The sequence below is a fragment of the Carassius gibelio genome, chromosome A18, assembly GCF_023724105.1.
Source record: "Carassius gibelio isolate Cgi1373 ecotype wild population from Czech Republic chromosome A18, carGib1.2-hapl.c, whole genome shotgun sequence".
In the NCBI taxonomy this organism is placed as follows: Eukaryota; Metazoa; Chordata; class Actinopteri; order Cypriniformes; family Cyprinidae; genus Carassius; species Carassius gibelio.
Genome location: NC_068388.1, coordinates 19,209,372 through 19,228,790, shown reverse-complemented (window position 1 = coordinate 19,228,790; position 19,419 = coordinate 19,209,372). Strand labels below are relative to the sequence as shown.

The 19,419-nt window shown below is 39.8% G+C and overlaps 1 protein-coding gene and 1 long non-coding RNA gene across 4 annotated transcripts in view; both read left to right on the top strand.

Annotated features, from left to right (window-relative positions):
- The first annotated feature begins 2,396 nt into the window (after nt 1–2,396).
- Nucleotides 2,397–19,419, top strand: part of LOC127934186 (tumor necrosis factor alpha-induced protein 8-like protein 3) — a 50,954-nt gene continuing 33,931 nt past the window's right edge. The window contains exon 1 of one of the 2 annotated variants that reach the window (XM_052531406.1): nt 2,397–2,690. Coding sequence is in view for 1 of the 2 variants with exons in the window: in XM_052531405.1 (XP_052387365.1) it covers nt 2,645–2,690 (46 nt within the window). In the remaining variant the exon portion in view is untranslated. The remainder of the gene's footprint in view (nt 2,691–19,419) is intronic. The other variant, XM_052531405.1, reaches the window with a different exon arrangement.
- On the top strand, nt 16,555–17,849 carry LOC127934187 (uncharacterized). Of its 2 annotated transcripts, none has more exons than XR_008147715.1 (3): nt 16,555–16,857; nt 16,908–17,007; nt 17,158–17,849. It is a non-coding gene; the product is annotated as an uncharacterized LOC127934187 (long non-coding RNA). The 2 variants fall into 2 exon arrangements; XR_008147714.1 differs by having other exon boundaries at nt 17,108–17,849.

The window sequence follows — 19,419 nt, the reverse complement described above, 5'->3', positions numbered from 1 at the left end:
CTGACCCTGCTGAGAGCCACGAGCTATCAGAAACTCCTGAAGGACAAACAGATCAACGGACAGACACAATGACAGCTGCTCAGACAGACAGAAGCTTCTAAAGAAAACTCAATTCTGCGAGCCTCACCACAATCAGAGTATATTTTACTTTAATTTGCAGTAATGTAGAACAGTATTGTTGGACCAATATTTCATATAGGCGGAGTTTTCAGCAGACAGATGTGTGAGGTTTATTTGAATCACTTGTATATTTGAGACCAAAAGAGGGTCTACTTGAAGACATATGAATTGCAGAAATTGTAATGCTATGGAGATTGTAGTCCAGCCTTACACATAAAAAGTAAACTTGTGTTTACACATCATAAGCGCCATTCTGAAGTACATTTGCATTGTTTTATTAATGATTTGTCATGCTTTTGAATACATTTCAACTCATTTTAATGTGTTGACTAACATACTAAAACACTTACTACAACCACTACAACACTACCTACTTTTACATTTAAAGTTAACACATAAAACATTAATTAAATTGCAACTTCATTATTAAAAATGTGTAAATGTAACTGTTATTTATATTGTTAATGACATTTTTTGTTTACCATAAATGCTTGTCAGTAGATTCGACAGTACACTTGAACCATATTTCAAATTTAATAGAAGTCATTTTAAAATTAATGATGTACTTAAGTGACTGTAGTCTCATATGACTAAGCACCAGACTCTCTCTTACACACACTCCCCTGTGTACCAACCAACCTGATTAATGGAATTAATCGAAGGGCACTTCACTTTGGGAAGTGTTTATATAGTCTAAACATTACTGCCTCTAAAGTCATTCCCATTCTTCTTGTCATTCTTAATAAAAATAACTCTAAAAGTGAGTTCCAAATAACCATTATTTTTGAGCCCCATACTTTTCTGCGCACCTAAGCTTTCACAGTGGATGATTAAGAGAGGGTGCTCATTTCTAATGGGAATCATTTCTCTCCCTTCATTGTTTGAATTGTTGTCTCTTGATGCAGATTATTTGCTCAAAACTTCAGGGACTAAAACCTGACTTTTTTCACAGATACATATACCTAGAATATGCATGTACCTTGGTGATTGGATTCATTTTCAACAATTCAATGCAGCCTTGACAATGATTCCTTATTGAATCAATGTATTTATATCCATTATTCTTTCTAATGTCACATTAGGGGAATGTCCTAAAAGACAGTCGACTTACCTTCTGTTCTCTTGTTTTTGCACCATCCTCTTGGCCTTTTTAAAAGAGTGCAAATCAGACAAATACTTATTTGATCTTGTGCATAGTTCATTGAAATATTCAGATCTGATTGGCCAATAGCCATTATTTTTATCTTGTACATTATCATATGTAAAAAAGTATAAATATTTGCATTAGATGCTTTATATAAAACAGTACACTATTAATATAAATTGGATGGTTTTACAGGGAGATGCTTTTGGCCAGGTTTGTTGTTGTTGTTGTTGTTGTTGTTGTTTTTTCTCACATCTCCCTTTAAATCGAACACTGGTTGGTGTCAGATTTTAAAATACGGTTTAAAATATGTTATTGAAATATAATTGAAACAAATGATTTTGTTCTATTCAAGTAGATGAGATACTTACATGAATACATCCTCTAAGGTTTTTGCTATACTTGAATATATCTGTAGGCTACTTATCACTTTTGGAGGTACAAAAATCTATCTAAATTCAGGCTTATGTTTTATGAGTAATCAAGCAAAAGCTGTTGGGAAATGACATTCACTGACACTAATTGACTGATGGTACAGCAAGAACGCACACAATTCCAAACCCTTATAGTGACTATACAGAGCCGTATATCAAAGGCAGAAAACAGAGGAAAACAATCAAGACATGGTTCAAAATCTATTTTATATACACAATATGCAACTACTTCAAATGACCATCAAAAGAGAAAGATGCTTTTCCCCCTATAATGGTGTAGTTATATCACCTACCAGCAGGGGCTAACTAAACCAGCTAAACTAGCATTGACCTGTTGATGGCACCTAGTCACTTTGTCTCTCTATTATTTTTTAGCTGGTTGATGTGGCACCGTCACTCTAATACAGCACCAACACCGCTGTCATTTCTGATTCACTTGTCCATCTGAAAAGCATTTGCTAACATTAAATACTGAAGTTGCCCCTTAAAAAGCACCCAGCAATATGACTGAATGAAAAAACCTCTTCAACATACAAAACCTTCTGCACAGGCAAGAAATCAGCTCAGAGGGAGAGGCAGAGTTTTCCTCTTCTTAATGTTTTTGTAGGCATAACAATGTCGAGCTGAGGGGAGAAGGGGGAGGAGGGACACAGAAAGAGAGAGAGAGAGAGAGAGAGAGAGAGAGAGGGAGGGGAAGGAAGCAAATGAGAGGAGAAAGTGGAAGCAAGTGAGTGTCAGTGAAAAAAGGCAGTCTGACTGCACAGAAAAGGCGCTCTGCAAACAGTGTGCACTCATTGAGTCAGTTATATTCTAAACACGGAGAGCTGGTGCATTAAAGCTCAAGAAAACAGTTTCCAGTGCAGGGAGACAGCACAGAGACAGACAGAAACAGAGGAAGTAGTGAAAAGAGAAGAGGAGAAGAGTGGAGAGGTTTTTTCGTGGAAAGATGGACTCAGATTCTGGGGAACAGAGTGAAGGAGAGATCTCTCCAGGTAAGGGATCAGTCCTCTCATTCTCGTTGTTTTTTTGTTGTTGTTGTTGTTTCACAAACTCTATTCACAGCTGTCTGGCGGTGCAGGCGAGCACAGGCACGTGTGGCTACTTTTCTCATTAACACATTTAACATTCATCATCGTACTCATCTTCCTCGCCCGGCGTGACAGCCTGTGACAGGTCGCCCATCCGCCAAGTGCTTGTGGCATCTCTTCAGGGCTTTGTGTCTGAGGTTTTGCTCTCCGAGGAGAAGTTAATCTGTGATATTTGAGCTGGCTGAATGCAAGGGCAGTGGAAAACTGAACAGCCGCACTTTTTTTTTTTTTTTTTGGTTTATTGCTGGCAAGGTTCACAGACTTGAACTGCTTATGATACAAACTGGCATACAAATCTGAAACAACCATGTGGTCACGATAAATAATAAGTGTAATCTCACTGAAGGAGCTGTAAAAAGACTTACAGGCAGATTCTCCTGCTGAGTATCTTCTAGAGGTTCAATAGAGACTGCAGCAACTGTGCTCAGAAAACCAGATCCTTCCAACGCCAAATGATGTTAGCTATGCTATGTGTATATGTTCATGTAATAATGATAACAGCCTTTAAAGATACATAACTGAGAACTTTTAATCTTTACATTTGGCAGAACTATTCCTTTAACTGCAGGACTCCATTGCTGATGAAGCGTAAATGTGGTAGGGCAAGTTGTATGTGTAAGTCATTACATTGGTGGGGCGTCTGACAGACTGTCTCAGTTGTGTGGCCCTCTGAGGGAAAGCTTGAGTTCTTCAGCTACTGTGAGGTTTGGCCGGAGGTCTCCCTCAAAAGATTTCTGGAGTTGTGGACTGGAGAGGGAGATGCTCTTTCATGTTTCTGGTATTCCATTGGCTGATCAAGTCTGCTGTTTGTTTTCTCTCCATCTTGGCTGAATAATCCACCAGTTTGCCTCCAGTTTCAGCCTCAGAAGACATGGCCACAGACCTCCCGAATCCACTGGCAAAAAAATGGCAAATTCTGATGGAAATTGACAGTTACATGCTGATTGGTTGGGCAGCATAACTTGAGGGAACAGGGGCACGCAGGTTTTTTTATATGCCTTCTTGGACTGGAAACCAGCAGCAGTAATTTATCAAATGATGGAGAAGACTGTTATAACCAAACACATATCCAGATGTCTAGTTGCAGTACAGTTAACTGCAATTTTGGCATTTTAAATTGCAGTTTCATCAGTTCTGACGGCTATCTAATCACTGAGCTGTAAAGGTTAAACATGTTTTTATCCATTTGACAGACTGACCATCCATCCAAGGTGTTTTTTTGGTTGTGGCACGAGGTATTGATAGAAAAAGCAGTTTGGAGAATGGATGATTGGTTAAATGTGTTTAGATTTCTATCTGCACTGGAGGATACTCAGTTCAAGCTCTTATATCCCCCATATGGGACTACTAATGCATTGAGTTTATTATACAGGGCAAGACACTGTAGAGATGGAGTTGAGGAGGTGGAAAGATGCAGGAACAACTGACACTGTAATGTAAATGGCTGCTTGAATGCGCTGGTGGTTAATTAGAAGATTAGATGGGCCTACTCCTTGAATAAAAACGTAGTTCAAGGTGCCTGGACTGTAGTGGTGGAAAGATTCTGTACAGTCCCAGTAAAGTATTGCAGATTGCAGTACTCCGCTGCAGACTGGTTTGCCTTAGATTCATAAAGCATGAGGAGCAAGGTTCGCAGTGGAATAGCTGCCAGACCTTTCCGTCCCACCCTACACACATATAGTACATTCTTTCTCACATGCACATGCTTTCCTCATGATCAGTAAGTGCAGAGCTGATTAGAGAAACTACAATGCAAAGCCACATGTGACTCTGCAACATCTACAGCTCAGAGGGTATTTAATAATTCTTAAAGGAGATCTCAGAATTGTAGAGCTGAAAATGTTGTTTGAAAGAACAATGTTGGTCTGCTGCTTTACTTACACAATGCTTTTGTGTAAAGTGTGAAACAGGCATCAAAGAGATCTCGAATATGGTTTTCTTTCCTTTGGCTGGGCTATATACAGAGTATAGCAAAATAATGCATGTGATTTGTACTGCCTTACCTCGTGACTTATAGTGTACTTCAAACAATTAAAGAATATTTTAAAAGCTACTGGCAGATAATGTAATAATGAAATAAAAGGATACTTAAGTGTACTTAAAGAGAGTACATTTTATGTGAGATGTAGTTAAGTCATACTTAAGTGGGTCAGCAGTATAAAGTACAGGTAATAGTATGTAATTTAATTTAAAACTATAATTAATTTTAATTTATGTGAAATTAACACACAATAAGTAGCTGATGACATTACATGTAGTTTGCAGTTATGTATTTTTCAAGTATATTATTTTTGTGATAATTACTCTTTAAAACAAAATTTAGACTGAAAACCCATGTCTGATTTTGGGCTTCAGGTACTCAGAAGAACAGATGCACTCAGGTTATTTGTGTTGAGTCTGCATGTCAATAAACGTCAGTAGGTAATTAAAAACTGCAGACACTGTTTGGAATGTCTTTTTTTCCAAAACCCAGCAGTTTTCTGTGGATACTGCTGAAATGTTTTGCATTGGGTCAGGGTGTGTGTTTAAGTAATCAAAGGTCTTGATCTACTTCCTGGGACATGTGTCCACCCTTAGATTCCCTTTCTGGTGAAATACGAAGGGTTCGCGTGGGTGTGTGTTTGTTGTGTCAGCAGGCTTTATTATTTATCTCTGAACCAATGCAGTCTGGCGCACCGTCAACATCCACTTTCACAAATGAAACCTGTTAATTTGCAATACAGTTGGCTGAATGCCTTTTCCGGTGAATGTACCTCATTTGCCATTCACGCAAACAACTTTACCAAATATTTAAATCATTCGCACTTTAACACTAAAATTCTGAGTAAAACTGTGAATCATCTTTAAACGTGCTATAAAAATAGTTACATAATAAAATACATTTTTTACAGTTGCCTGTCGACTAATTTCTTGCATCTGTTTAGTAACTTTCTATGAAGCCCACATTTATAAAATATTATAAGAGTATCCTTAAGGCATTATAATGAATGCATAGTGTAATATATAAAACCTGAATATGTTGTATCATCTCATGGTGAATCATAACAACAATTTTAATGCATTATAATCAGTGTTGGGGGTAATGCATTACAAGTAACGTGAGTTACATAATCAGATTACTTTTTTTCAAGTAACTAGTAAAGTAACATTTTACTCAAAAAAAGTATATTAAAAAAAGTAACGCCAGTTATAACTAAGAAGTCAACACAAATGTATCTAATCCAATTTTATTATCCAGTGTCTTTTTAGGGCCTTTTGCACCGCAGGAACCTTTTCATAGTACCAGAAATTATTGTGGAACTACCCACTTCTTGGCATTTTCACACCGCCGGAACTGGGTGCGATTCTAGTAACAGACTGCCCTTTACAGACTCTAGGACTTTGGTTTCCAAATGAAATACAGAACTTGCTCTCATCTGAAAAGAGGACTTTGGACCACTGGGCAACAGTCCAGTTCTTCTTCTCTTTAGCGCAGGTAAGATGCCTCTGACACTGTCTGTGGTACAGAAGTGGCTTAACAAGAGGAATATGACAACTGTAGCCAATTTCCTTGACACATCTGTGCGTGGTGGCTCTTGATGCCTTGACCCCAGCCTCCCCATTCCTTGTGAAATTCTCTAAAATTATTGAATCCAGTTTGCTTGACAATCCTCATAAGGCTGCGGTTCTCTCGGTTGGCTGTGCATCTTTTTCTTCCACACTTTTTAGTTCCACTCAGCTTTCTGTCAACATGCTTAGAAACAGAACTCTGTGAACAGCCATCTTATTGGCAATTAATTGTTGTGACTTATACTCCTTGTGAAAGGTGTCAATGATTGTCTTGTGGACAACTGTCAGATCAGCAGTCTTCCCCATGATTGTGTAGCCTAGTGAACCAAACTGAGAGATCATTTTGAAGACTCAGGAAATCTTTGCAGGTGTTTTGAGTTGATTAGCTGATTGGCATGTAATCATATTCTAATTTGTTGAGATAGTGAATTGGTGGGGTTTTGTTAAATGTGAGCCAAAATCATCACAATTAAAAGAACCAAAGACTTCAATTCATGATCATACATGAGTACATGATTCATGCATTCATGCAAATTCATACATGAGTTTCACAATTGAGTTGAATTACTGAAATGAACTTTTTTCCTCGACATTCTAATTTATTGAGAAGCACCTGTACTGTAAACATTGTGTCAACTTATTTCACACGTATGATGAACAGAGATAGATGGATGGGCGCTGAAGTGCAGGCACTTGTAGCAAATGTAGCACTGCCAGTTGTCGTTGGAGATTCTTAGTCCTCCATTCCATTCTTTCAATTGCTTTATGTATACGTCGACATTCCATGTCCATTATTGTAAAACCTTCAAGACAAAACAAAAACACAGCTCTGATCCTCCAATCTCCTTTTGTTAACGTTGTTCTGCTTTGTTTTTTGTTGTTCAATGCCGCGCACAAATGACGTCGCTGTGAACTGACTTACGTCAGTTCCTAGTACACACGGTCGGTGCGAATGCAACCCTTTAAATGGTAATAGGAAATAGTTCGCGAAAATCATCTCAGTACTTTAGTACTGTACATTTAGATCTGGAAGTAAAGCGGTGTGAAAGGCCCTTTTGCTGCTTTTTCTTTTGTACCAGTACCTTTGATGATGCAGTTCAACCATACTAATAAGCAAAAATGACTTTAGATAAACTAACAATTGTGGTAATAATTTATTAGATTAAACTTTTTTTATGCCTTAAGAATACCCTTATAATGTGTTATAAAAATGGGCTTCACAGAAAGTGTAACCCACAAGACTTGTTAGTTGTAATTTATGTACAATATATATGCAGTCTGATATCTAAAAGGTGTACATTAAGCTTGAACTGGAGGCAAAAGGAATATAATTTATTATGGAATTTACATATGGACCAGTGGGATTATTTTGTCAAATTATTACTCACACTAAATTAATGCTTTAAATCAACAGCCCAATTTATATAGTTCACTTTTAGCTGAGTTAAATCCAGTTCAGAGGCATGTGATATCCAGCTGTTCTAAAATAACCATCTCAATCCACGAGACAGTATTTTTGATCTGTTTGTACTGATATCTGAACTATAACACCACACAACCAACCAGCAGTTCATTATTACACAACCAACACACTGAGAGACTGTGAAGCCACGTGTGGACCAGAACGAAGGCAAACCTCTTTGTGTTTGTGCTTCTGTGTCCTGCCAGAGGAAAAATCAGCCCCACCAAAGAGATAAAAGCAAACCAAGAGTGTGTGAGTGAATGTAAGATAGTTTTTTTTTTTTACCTCCCTCAGTATGAAGAATGAGGGTGTAAATGAGAAAAGTAACCATCTAAACACTCTTCTAAGCTTTTCGGCAATTTTGAGAGAAACTGTGCTGAAATAGTGGAATATTTCTGATCCACATTTAACAAGAATCACATCAGTGAAATCAGACAAAAGTATGAGTGTCTATAATCGCTCCCTGAGGCATACCACAGCCATATTTTTTACTGCTCTCTACTATTAAACAGAGGAATGCCACAGCAAAGCACTGTTAAATGAACTGCCTGGGGTCTGTGAGGGCTTTATTAGCCTCTGCATTTACAGTTTTGGCCAGCGTGTTCTGATAATGACAATAATAACGAGATTAGTATTTCCAGAAGGAACAAGCTGTGCTCAAAAGGCAGCAAAAGAACAGTGCTAAAATTCGAGATAAGCTGAGGTGATCTGTGCATGCATGTAGAACTCAGTATGCAAAATTCTCCATAGACAGTGGTTTTGTTTTGAATGCTGAACATGCTACCAGTGTAAGTCAATATGAGATTTGAATAAAAATTTCAATCTTATATTTATTTAAAAACATACTGTTCATTATACTATTTATGTCTTCGTAGTATGCAGCATGTATACCAAAGACAAAATGGATACATAATGAAATACAACATATGCTCAAACATGCAAAAGTTTAACTATTTTGTGGCTGTTTCTATGTTATTTGAAACTTCCAACAGCAGCTGCAGTGCAATTGGCTCTTTTACTTTGGAGGGACACTCATGCAAAAATTAAAATGTTCTTTTTAAGGAAAATAATCTGTGAGTAATGCAAGTGAACAGGACCTCAGAATATGACACTTCAAAAACCACACAAAGTGAACATGACAGAAATATACATGATATCACAGTGGGTGTATCAATGTTTTTCTGAAACAAATGATGAACCATTGTTTCAGAGCCAACTGTCATATGCGGGTTCATGAGTTCTCGCTTGGCGTAAACATCAACACGTGGTAAGGCATGAACTTAAGCACGTTCTGAAGATCATATAAGAAATGACATGGATATTTTCAATGTACATTAATAGTATAAAAAATAGTATGCGGTACATATTGCACAGCTGGCAGTATTCTGTTTCTCTGGGATCATACCCTCTTTTTTTGTGTGTTGGGGGTCTATAATTTTAGGGTGTGTGCCGGTGTAGATCTTTATGTCCTTTGGCTCCTGAGATGTTTTATGCATCTAAAATATTACAATCGAACACTCTGCCTCGATGTGACAGACAGAATTGTTCCAGACAGCTCCATTTTCAAAATTAATGTGCATAACTCATAGAATAAATGACTTTTATAATTATAAAAGCATCCATATGAAAAGATTTGAGAGTGTGAGCCAAAAGTGAGACAGTAAACCCTCACACAAACTCATCAGGGTTATGAGGAAGCTGGCAGGAGTGTTTCAGGCTGAGAGCTTTTCTGGACAGGAAGTCACCCACTGAGACTGTAGAGTGGGGTGGGCCACTTCTATGCCAGTGACAAGAGTTGTCTTTGTACATAGATGTGTGCTTTGTTTGCTTCTGACCCAGCTATAATTTGTATTTGTTTTGTTTTTTTGTTTTTTTTTACATACAAACATTGTATGTAACATATATATATATATATATATATATATACATATATATATGTATTTATATATATATACATATATATATGTATTTATATATATATACATATATATATGTATTTATATATATATACATATATATATGTATTTATATATATATACATATATATATGTATTTATATATATATACATATATATATGTATTTATATATATATACATATATATATGTATTTATATATATATACATATATATATGTATTTATATATATATACATATATATATATATATACATATATATGTATATATATATAAATACGTATTTATATATATATACATATATATATGTATTTATATATATATACATATATATATGTATTTATATATATATACATATATATATGTATTTATATATATATACATATATATATGTATTTATATATATATACATATATATATGTATTTATATATATATACATACATATATTTATATATATATATGTATTTATATATATATACATACATATATATATATATATATATATATATATATATATAATATTACATACATTTCCCTGTACATATATACATATATGTTTGGATTAGGGATTATCTGAAGTTACAAGTTGATTGAAATTTTCTGGGAAATTAATGTTCAAGCCTTACTTACTCTTTGTCTGTGGAACACAAAACAAGATATATTGAAGAATTCAAAGTGCATGAGATTTTGTCATCCTCTCCGTCATTCACCAGAAGAAAGCTGCATAGTTTAAAGGCAGGGCTGTCAGACTCAATTCCTGAAGGGCCGGAGCCCTGCAGAATTTAGATTCAACCCTAATTAAACACCTGATCCAGATAATCAAGTCCTTCGAGCTTATTTGAAAACTACACGGTACAATATGTGTGTTGGAGCAGTGTTGGAACAAAACTCAGACTCCGGCCCTCCTGGAATTGATTTGACACCACTGGTTTAATGTATCGTTCATGTCACTGTCATTCAAGTGCTGAATGAGTAACAAGCCAAAGTTTAATAGTTCATGCTTGGGGTTAGGGGTTTGTTCAGGGATGCAGACAGTAAACAATGGTATTGCTTGTGCGTCCACAAATTTGTGGGCTTTAAGTATGTGGAATGTGCACAAACGAGCATGCGTTTGTTTTTTCGATCATGGTGGGGATGTTCCATTGACCTACAGTATTTTTTTTTCATACTGAATTTGATCATTTAGAGAAGTAATTGTACACTTGCAAGCGGCATGATTTCAGGTAGCATTAATATTCATAGCAAACTGATATTCATAACAAAAAAATATTCTCTGCAAAGGGTGCAGAATGAGATATACAGACATCCTTGTGAAAAGTAGTATAGCATTCTTGATATACTGACAAATTAAAATGTATTATAAATTAAATTAATATTAAATGTAGTTAGCATGAGTGTTTTTTTTTCAACCCACTTAAGTATAACTTAAGCAATCTTTGTATTATTGTATTATATGTCAATGTTACTTTTATTGTCATTTAAATATAGTTGTACTGGTGAATGTACCGACAATCATTTATGGTAAGCTGAAATATACTTTAATGTAATTTCTATTGTAACTTGTATGTTATTTATTTAAATGTATGATGAGGTTGCAATTTCAAACATTTGAAATATATCAACTTTAAATATAATATTAAAGCTGCAGTCCATAACTTTTTTGGTTAAAAATTATCTGAAATCAATATTTCAGCAAGTACATAACCAGCCAGTGTTCAAAACTATCGCGATACTTTAGCCCGATTTACAACGGTTAGCTTATAATAATGTTTTTTACTTGAGTGATTCGGGTAAGTTTTTGCGGGAATTTCGAGCATGGCACTGCATCTTTACGTCACGTCTGCAAACATAAAGAAGTTGTCCCTACAAGGCGATCGCATGCGGATCCTGCGGGTGATGGATCGTTTATAGCCTTTTCTCGCAGCAGCTAGAACAATCAAATATATTCTTTTGATGGCGGATTGTAATCCAGAAAATATTATATTTATGAAACACATTACAATAAGTGTAATTCTTTAAAGCATAACAAAAATACAAATTATATCACAATTTAAAATTTGCATAAATATTTTAATTTGACATTGCTATATGCCCTTTTTGAACTGTACTTAAGTGTGTTAAGAAACATAGTCATGAATGTGTACTCTTAAGTGCAAAAACAGAACTGAAATAAAGCAGAACTAAAGAACTAAATATAAAATTTCCCTTTCAGTTTAATATTTGTTGTTGACTCTACATTGTCAGTGCATCTTAACAGGGAAGTGTGATTTCTGACAGATCAGTTTATAACAAGCTTGCTTTACTTATCTAAGCTTCATTTTCACTATAGATAATTTGGGTCCATCAGCACTGAAGCAGAAGGAAGAAAGTCTTGAATGGGTTGTGATATCGAATTTGGGACACACAAATGTAAAGGTATCAAGCTCCATCTGGCATTTAAAAGATCTACTGGGAGTGACTTAAAAACTGTTAGCTTCCATTTAGAAATCAAATGCCGGGTGCAAACCTCTTGCGGTTTCTGCTGAGTCTGGAAAATGCACGTGTGTGCCAGACGAGAGGGAGAGTAACTCTGCCCTCAAAGGCTTCCTTAAATCCCCATAATCACCCCAGGCTGTTCTGGCTTCTCCTTTGGAGGAGGACACTTATATTTGACATTGGTTGGCCAGTCATCTTTCTTCTCGCGGTTTTCGTCCTTTGTTGTCCTTTTTTAGACTCACCAAAGTCTAAATAATCACAGAGCAGCTGCTCTCAGTGATATCACAAACAGCAGATGCACATTTAAATCTGTCATTATATCTGGAGCGCTGAGAATATTCAGAGCCATTATTAGAACTGATTTCATGCTAAGCATCTGATTAGCTTCTCTTTGTCAGTCATTAGTTGAGCCCCTACCACTGGGCAAATAACATGGTCTTTTGAAACTGGCAATTATATGCAAGATATTAAAACCAGAATTACAATGATGAATGTAATTCGAAAAACTCACTGTGATTTCAGATATGACACTTGACACCCCCGCAGTGGGACATTTCTAGGGTCAGTTGATATTCTGAACTTAGTCCAGACATCTGTGGTGGTGTATGTTGCCATCCTTTGATTAATTATTGGAGTGTAATACACTGTAACACACATTAAGAGTGAGGAGTCATTTTAAGCAGTTGTTTTTTAACTCAATCTGAACTGTAATCGCTCTGATTCCTTCAACAAAAGTCAAGTTTGACTTTTTCATTGACTCCTGGACAATTGCAGAAAATAAAATCTGTGATCAAAAAAAAGTTTATGAATCTTAAACATTTTGATCATCGTGAAAATCTTTACAACCGAACATGATGAACTTTTTATGAATTTCGAAGTGTGTGTGTGATTAACATTTTATGTCAAATATGTAGCATTGTTTCTAGGGCTGGGATAAACGATTATTTTTAAATGATTAATCTAGCGATTATTTTTTCAATGCATCGATTAATCTAACGATTAATTTTTTCAGACCGATTCGATTTCGTTTATCTCCCCATTAATTGACTACTAACAATTTATACATGTTGATTTACATATCTGAATGAAAAAACATGAATTCCTTAACATTGCAATATATGTTTATTGCTCTTAAAATTACAAAATAAAAGACTGACTAAGAATGCATTACTTTGCACTTGTATAGAGATAGCATTCAATAAAACCTTGAAGCCTTGAAAACACATAGCTTACTGAAACAAGCTTACTGAACACATAGGGCCTAGCTTACTGAAAAAAAGTTCTTCTTTCAGATGAAAATAACAAAAACTTGGTGTCTAGCATTCACTGAAAAAAGGTCACCCAAAATAAATTTCACGAGTTCACCCTTACATCTAATCTGAAGGCAAATAGTAGGCATATTTTGGCGTGCTGTCCTGGGGGAGGGGTCCGGGCCCGGAGCATAGCCCGAACCCAAATAACTCCCCCTATCCCAATTTGGGATAAATAGATTAGAAGTGAGGAGTTGGGGTGGAGGAGGGTTGCCGAAAAACTGTCGTGGGACAGGAGGTAGGAAGACTGGATATATATACGCGTGCGTGCTATAAGATGATTAGCTAAACGAGATGCACCTGTACCAAATTGGATGATTATCTGATCGTGCTTCTCCCGAACTTTGTTAATAAAACCACATTTCACGAGTTCACCCTTACATCTAATCTGAAGGCAAATAGTAGGCATATTTTGGCGTGCTGTCCTGGGGGAGGGGTCCGGGCCCGGAGCATAGCCCGAACCCAAATAACTCCCCAAAAGAAGCTTAAAGCCATAGGACAGCAGCCAGAGAGATAAAATTTAGTTGCCCCCCAAAATATGCGTGTTGGGAAGAAAATGCAGAGCGACCTGGAGAGCCCGTGCAGTGTTCGACGAGAGCTGCGGCTCGCAACGTCTTACCAGCGAGCCCTCCATGCCGCTTATGGGAGGAGCACAATGCCAGATATCAAGAAATGAGGGACTCTTGCTGCCTCCGAAGGGAGCTGCGGCTCTGCTGCACTGGAAGGGAGAGTCCCTCTTGCGGCTGAGTACGAGGCGCGGTTTGTTGCATCTGATGGAGGGCTCTCACTGCGACTGAAGGGAGCCAGCGACTGTATCCCATCGGGAGGGAGATCCCTGGCCGCCATAGAGTATGCAACATAACTCGGACGGGGGGTTCACACTGCGACCGAAGGGAGCCGTGGGTCTGCTGCACCAGAAGGGAGAGCCCCGTCAGATGCTAAATAGGCAATGAGATTCGAGCCGCGGTTTGGCACGTCGGATGAAGGGCTCCTAATGCAACCGAAGGGAGCCAGCGGCTGTACCCCATCGGGAGGGAGATCCCTAGCCATCGTGGAGCATGCAACATAACTCAGATGGGGGGTTCACACTGCGACCGAAGGGAGCTGTGGGTCTGCTGCACCGGAAGAGGAGCCCTAGTCCGATGCTGAGAAGGCAAAGAGACGCGACTGTTGGAGGGACTCCCGCTGCATCCGAAGGGAGCTGCGGCTCTGCTGCACCGGAAGGGGGAGTCCCCCATTGCGGGTTTATGGAGGCACGGTTTTTTGCCTCTGAGGGTTCTCCCAGCCTCCGTAGGGGGTTCGCAACTCTGCAGCAGGAGTGCTGCCCCGGAGGGGAGAGCCCTGATTGACGCTAACTAGAATACGACTGTTGGAGGGACTTTTGCTGCGTCCGAAGGGAGCTGCGGCTCTGCTGCACCGGAAAGGCGAGTCCCCCTTGCGATGCGAGGCATGGCTTGATGCGTCTGATGGAGGGCTCTCACTGCGACCGAAGGGAGCCAGCAGCTCTATTCCCCCGGGAGGGAGAACCCTATCCGCCCTTGAGCATGCAACATAACTCAGACGGGGGGTTCACCCTGCGACCGAAGGGAGCCGTGGGTCTGCTGCACCGGAAGGGAGAGCCCCATCAGATGCAGAATAGGCAAGAAGATTCGAGGAACGGTTTGATGCATCGGATGGAGGGCTCCTGCTGCGACCGAAGGGAGCCAGCGGCTGTGTTCCCCCGGGAGGGAGATCCCGGTCCGCCCTTGAGCATGCAACATAACTCAGACGGGGGGTTCACCCTGCGACCGAAGGGAGCCGTGGGTCTGCTGCACCGGTAGGGGAGCCCCGTCCGATACGGAGTAGGCAAGAAAACGCGACTGATGGAGGGACTCTCGCTGCGTCCGAAGGGAGCTGCGGCTCTGCTGCACCGGAAGGGAGAGTCCCCCTTGCGACTGTATGAGCAGCTTAATTTGATGCATCGGATGGAGGGCTGTCACAACGACCGAAGGGGGCCTGTGGCTCTGCTGCACCGGGAGGGATACCCCCATCTGCCGCTGAGCGCGCAGCGCAACTCAATGACAGATGAAAGGCTCACACTGCGACCGAAGGGAGCCACTGCCCAGCTGCACCGGAAGGGAGAGCCCTGTCCGATGCTGAAATAGGCAAGGAGATTGTAACGATGGCTGGAGGGCCCTTACTTTGGCCGAAGAAACGATAACTGAGAGGCTTCTATTATTCAAGTACACAACATGATTTAAGGAGGAATATATAAAATTTTTTTTTTTTTTTTTTTTTTTTTTTAAATGTCTGATGAACAACAACCGAGGGCATCTATCGGATTATGTGAGAGGCCCCTTTTGAGCTGCTTAAGAGATTAGGGCTGAAACGATTCCTCGAGTAACGCGATTACAAAAAATGATGTAGGCAAATTCCTCTGCTTCGAAGCCTCTTTTAATTTATTCTAAATCTCACGTCGGGTTCTTTCGCAATGAATTTTTTTTTTTTTTTTTTTTTTTGAATGAATTAATCAAAATAGGTAATTGCACTTACATCCGATTCACGAATTAATATCTCTAAATATTAAGACGGAACAGTGTTTAAATGTAAATCCTGCATGTTCTGTGTGTCTCTGTTAATGAATGGAGCAGGAGCGCGACTTCCTTTTTCACACACACACTGAAGCGCGCATTACTCTCGCGGTAATTTCTGCGTCTGCTGTCTCACTAAATGAGGACTTGAACACATGAACAACATCTCCAGAACTGCTCTGACAGTCAGTTCATGAGCATTTGACTTTAAGTAAAACTAGCGTCACATCACATACACAGAACTGAAAAGGTACGTCAACCCGACTAAATAAAGGTCCGGGGTCCTGACATTTTATCCTACCCATCAGATTTACTGTGCATGCGCACATCAGTATAATTAAGCAACAACACATTTTGTTACTCGATTAATTTTTTTTTTTTTTTTTTTTTTTTTTTTAAACCAGAGTCGTTGATGAAATGAGGGTCCATCGTGAATTTAGATTGGGCGTTCCGGAGTTAGACAAAAGCAAGCCTGATGAGGTTGAATTGGAGAATGGACATAAAATATATATTTTTATTTATTTATTTATTTATTTATTTATTTTTGAGGCTCTTGCGGCAGCGAGAATTGCGGCAGTAGGGAAGGATGGAAAGGGCTCCTGCGGGAGCAGACACTGCTATGGCAGTGGTGAAATATAGGTAGAGGCTCCTGCGGGAGCAGACACTGCTGCGGCAGTGGTGAAATATAGGTAGAGGCTCCTGCGGGAGCAGACACTGCTGCGGCAGTGGTGAAATATAGGTAGAGGCTCCTGCGGGAGCAGACACTGCTGCGGCAGTGGTGAAATATAGGTAGAGGCTCCTGCGGGAGCAGACACTGCTATGGCAGTGGTGAAATATAGGTAGAGGCTCCTGCGGGAGCAGACACTGCTGCGGCAGTGGTGAAATATAGGTAGAGGCTCCTGCGGGAGCAGACACTGCTATGGCAGTGGTGAAATATAGGTAGAGGCTCCTGCGGGAGCAGACACTGCTATGGCAGTGGTGAAATATAGGTAGAGGCTCCTGCGGGAGCAGACACTGCTGCGGCAGTGGTGAAATATAGGTAGAGGCTCCTGCGGGAGCAGACACTGCTGCGGCAGTGGTGAAATATAGGTAGAGGCTCCTGCGGGAGCAGACACTGCTGCGGCAGTGGTGAAATATAGGTAGAGGCTCCTGCGGGAGCAGACACTGCTGCGGCAGTGGTGAAATATAGGTAGAGGCTCCTGCGGGAGCAGACACTGCTGCGGCAGTGGTGAAATATAGGTAGAGGCTCCTGCGGGAGCAGACACTGCTGCGGCAGTGGTGAAATATAGGTAGAGGCTCCTGCGGAAGCGGAGACTGCTGCGGCAGTGAGGAAAAAACAGAAAAGGCTCCTGCAGGAGCGGACAATACTGCGGCGGTGGGGAGATATAGAGAAGGCTCCTGCGGGAGCGGACAATGCTGCGGCGGTGGGGAGATACAGAGAAAGCTCCTGCGGAAGGATGGCTGAAGTGAGGATTGACCATTACAGATAGATAGGGCATGTTAGGAGAGTTAGCTATGGTAGATTAGGAGTTTTAGTGAAAGGGGATGAGCTGGCGTTAGAGGGGTTGGCTGAAGAGGGTTCGAGATAGATATATAAATAAATAAAATAATCGGCCTGACCAATAATAGGTCTTGGTACCCTCTGCCTTCTGGCAAATCTGGAGCTGGAGGCCACTGAACAGAAAAATGGTTAGTAGCATGAGGGAGCGGAAGAGTTGAGGGCGCGTTTACGAATGGAGGCGGCCTCACGTTTGCTTCAGCTGCTGTAGCTGTGGGTCGTGGGAAGGGGCTGGGGTGTGTGATGTCTTGAAGAACCTGTGTAGCCTGCACTGCTAGCAGAAGTAACAGGATGAAAATACTGAGATGTGCAGGCCCGTGTTGCAAGTAAAAGTAGCTTCATGCTTGCTTTGGCTGCTGTAGTTGTTGGCTGATTTGACAATTGCTCAAACCTTGTCTGAATTAATACAGTCCTGTTGGAAAAGCATCTTTTCCTCTTGTTTTGGCCTTCGGGCCCTTTTAAACAGCCTCCGGAGCAGATAAATTTGGGATGCTGTTTTCCTGTTGTAGTATGGACTGTGAAAATAGAGGCTTTGAAACAATGTAGCATGTTTAGTTTTATAAACCATTGTACCAATAGACATGTCTATAGCAGTAACGTTAATTGCAGTAATTCAAATTCAAGCCGTTTCTAAAGACATTTACTTTGCATGCTTTTCATATAACAGTCCTAAAAAGACGATAGAAAATTTACTCACGCTTGTTGTTCTGCAGCCAAACACGAGGCAGTAGCGTGAAAAATTCTGAATAATCATGCCAGTAAATGGTGAAATATGTCCCTAAATAATTGATCCTGCCGGAATAATTGCATGAAACTTATGTCTGTATCATCTCAGTGAGGTTTAAACATGCACAGTAAAGCAAATGTAATGTCTTTAGACATTTCGGTGTGGATGACAACTCTGCAAAAAGCCTTTGCTTCGTGGTTAAAAAGTGGCATCGTCATCGGACAGAGTTAAGTCATAACGCCGTTTAACAAATTTTTGCGTCTTCATAAGCGCATTCTATATATAACGTCTATTTAAATTGTTCAGATGAGCAAATCACGAGGTTTTCTTGCATGATTAGCATTTTAATTGTTTGGTCAGACGGTTCATATATTGATCTATATATTCACGTTCATAAATCGGGGATTAAACGTGGAATTTATCTTTTGTATGCTAAATATGTAAACAATATGTGCACAGTACCTATAACTGCGCTTTACATTTTGCAAGATTGACATGCTAAATGGCTAACTGACCCGGTTTACTCTCATCTTAACAAAATTGATAAGAGTTCCTTGCGTTTACGAACGACATGTATCTGTTTAATCAACTCGACATGTATACCGGTTTAGTCCTTTCGTTCACGAATGAGAGCTCTCGATCTCTGAGACTCATATGAAACTCGCTCATTGTGGATGACAACTCTGAAAAATTCTTCATGAATGAGTGTAAACGGAGAACGATTCGTTCGCCTAGAAGATTCATTCGAAAAAACGATTCTTTCACGAACGACATGCCACTACAACAACGCACGGTCTTCGCCGCTAGTGGAGGCAGCATCGAACTGCGACACGGCAGAAAAAGCGAGAGAGGTTTACTGCGGGGAGAACTGGAGCACGGCTGCGATCCAGCATTATAATAGAGCCCGGTCCTGGCGAGAAAATCGTGTTGCCGAGTGAGGCGAGCTCAAGGATTTGCACGAGCTTTTGGCCACAACGTGTGGCTTGGCGAGAAGAGCAGCTGACCGATGACGCTTGTTGGTGTTCGGCGGATAGATATCTTCGTCGGAAGGAAGATTGGGCCTGTG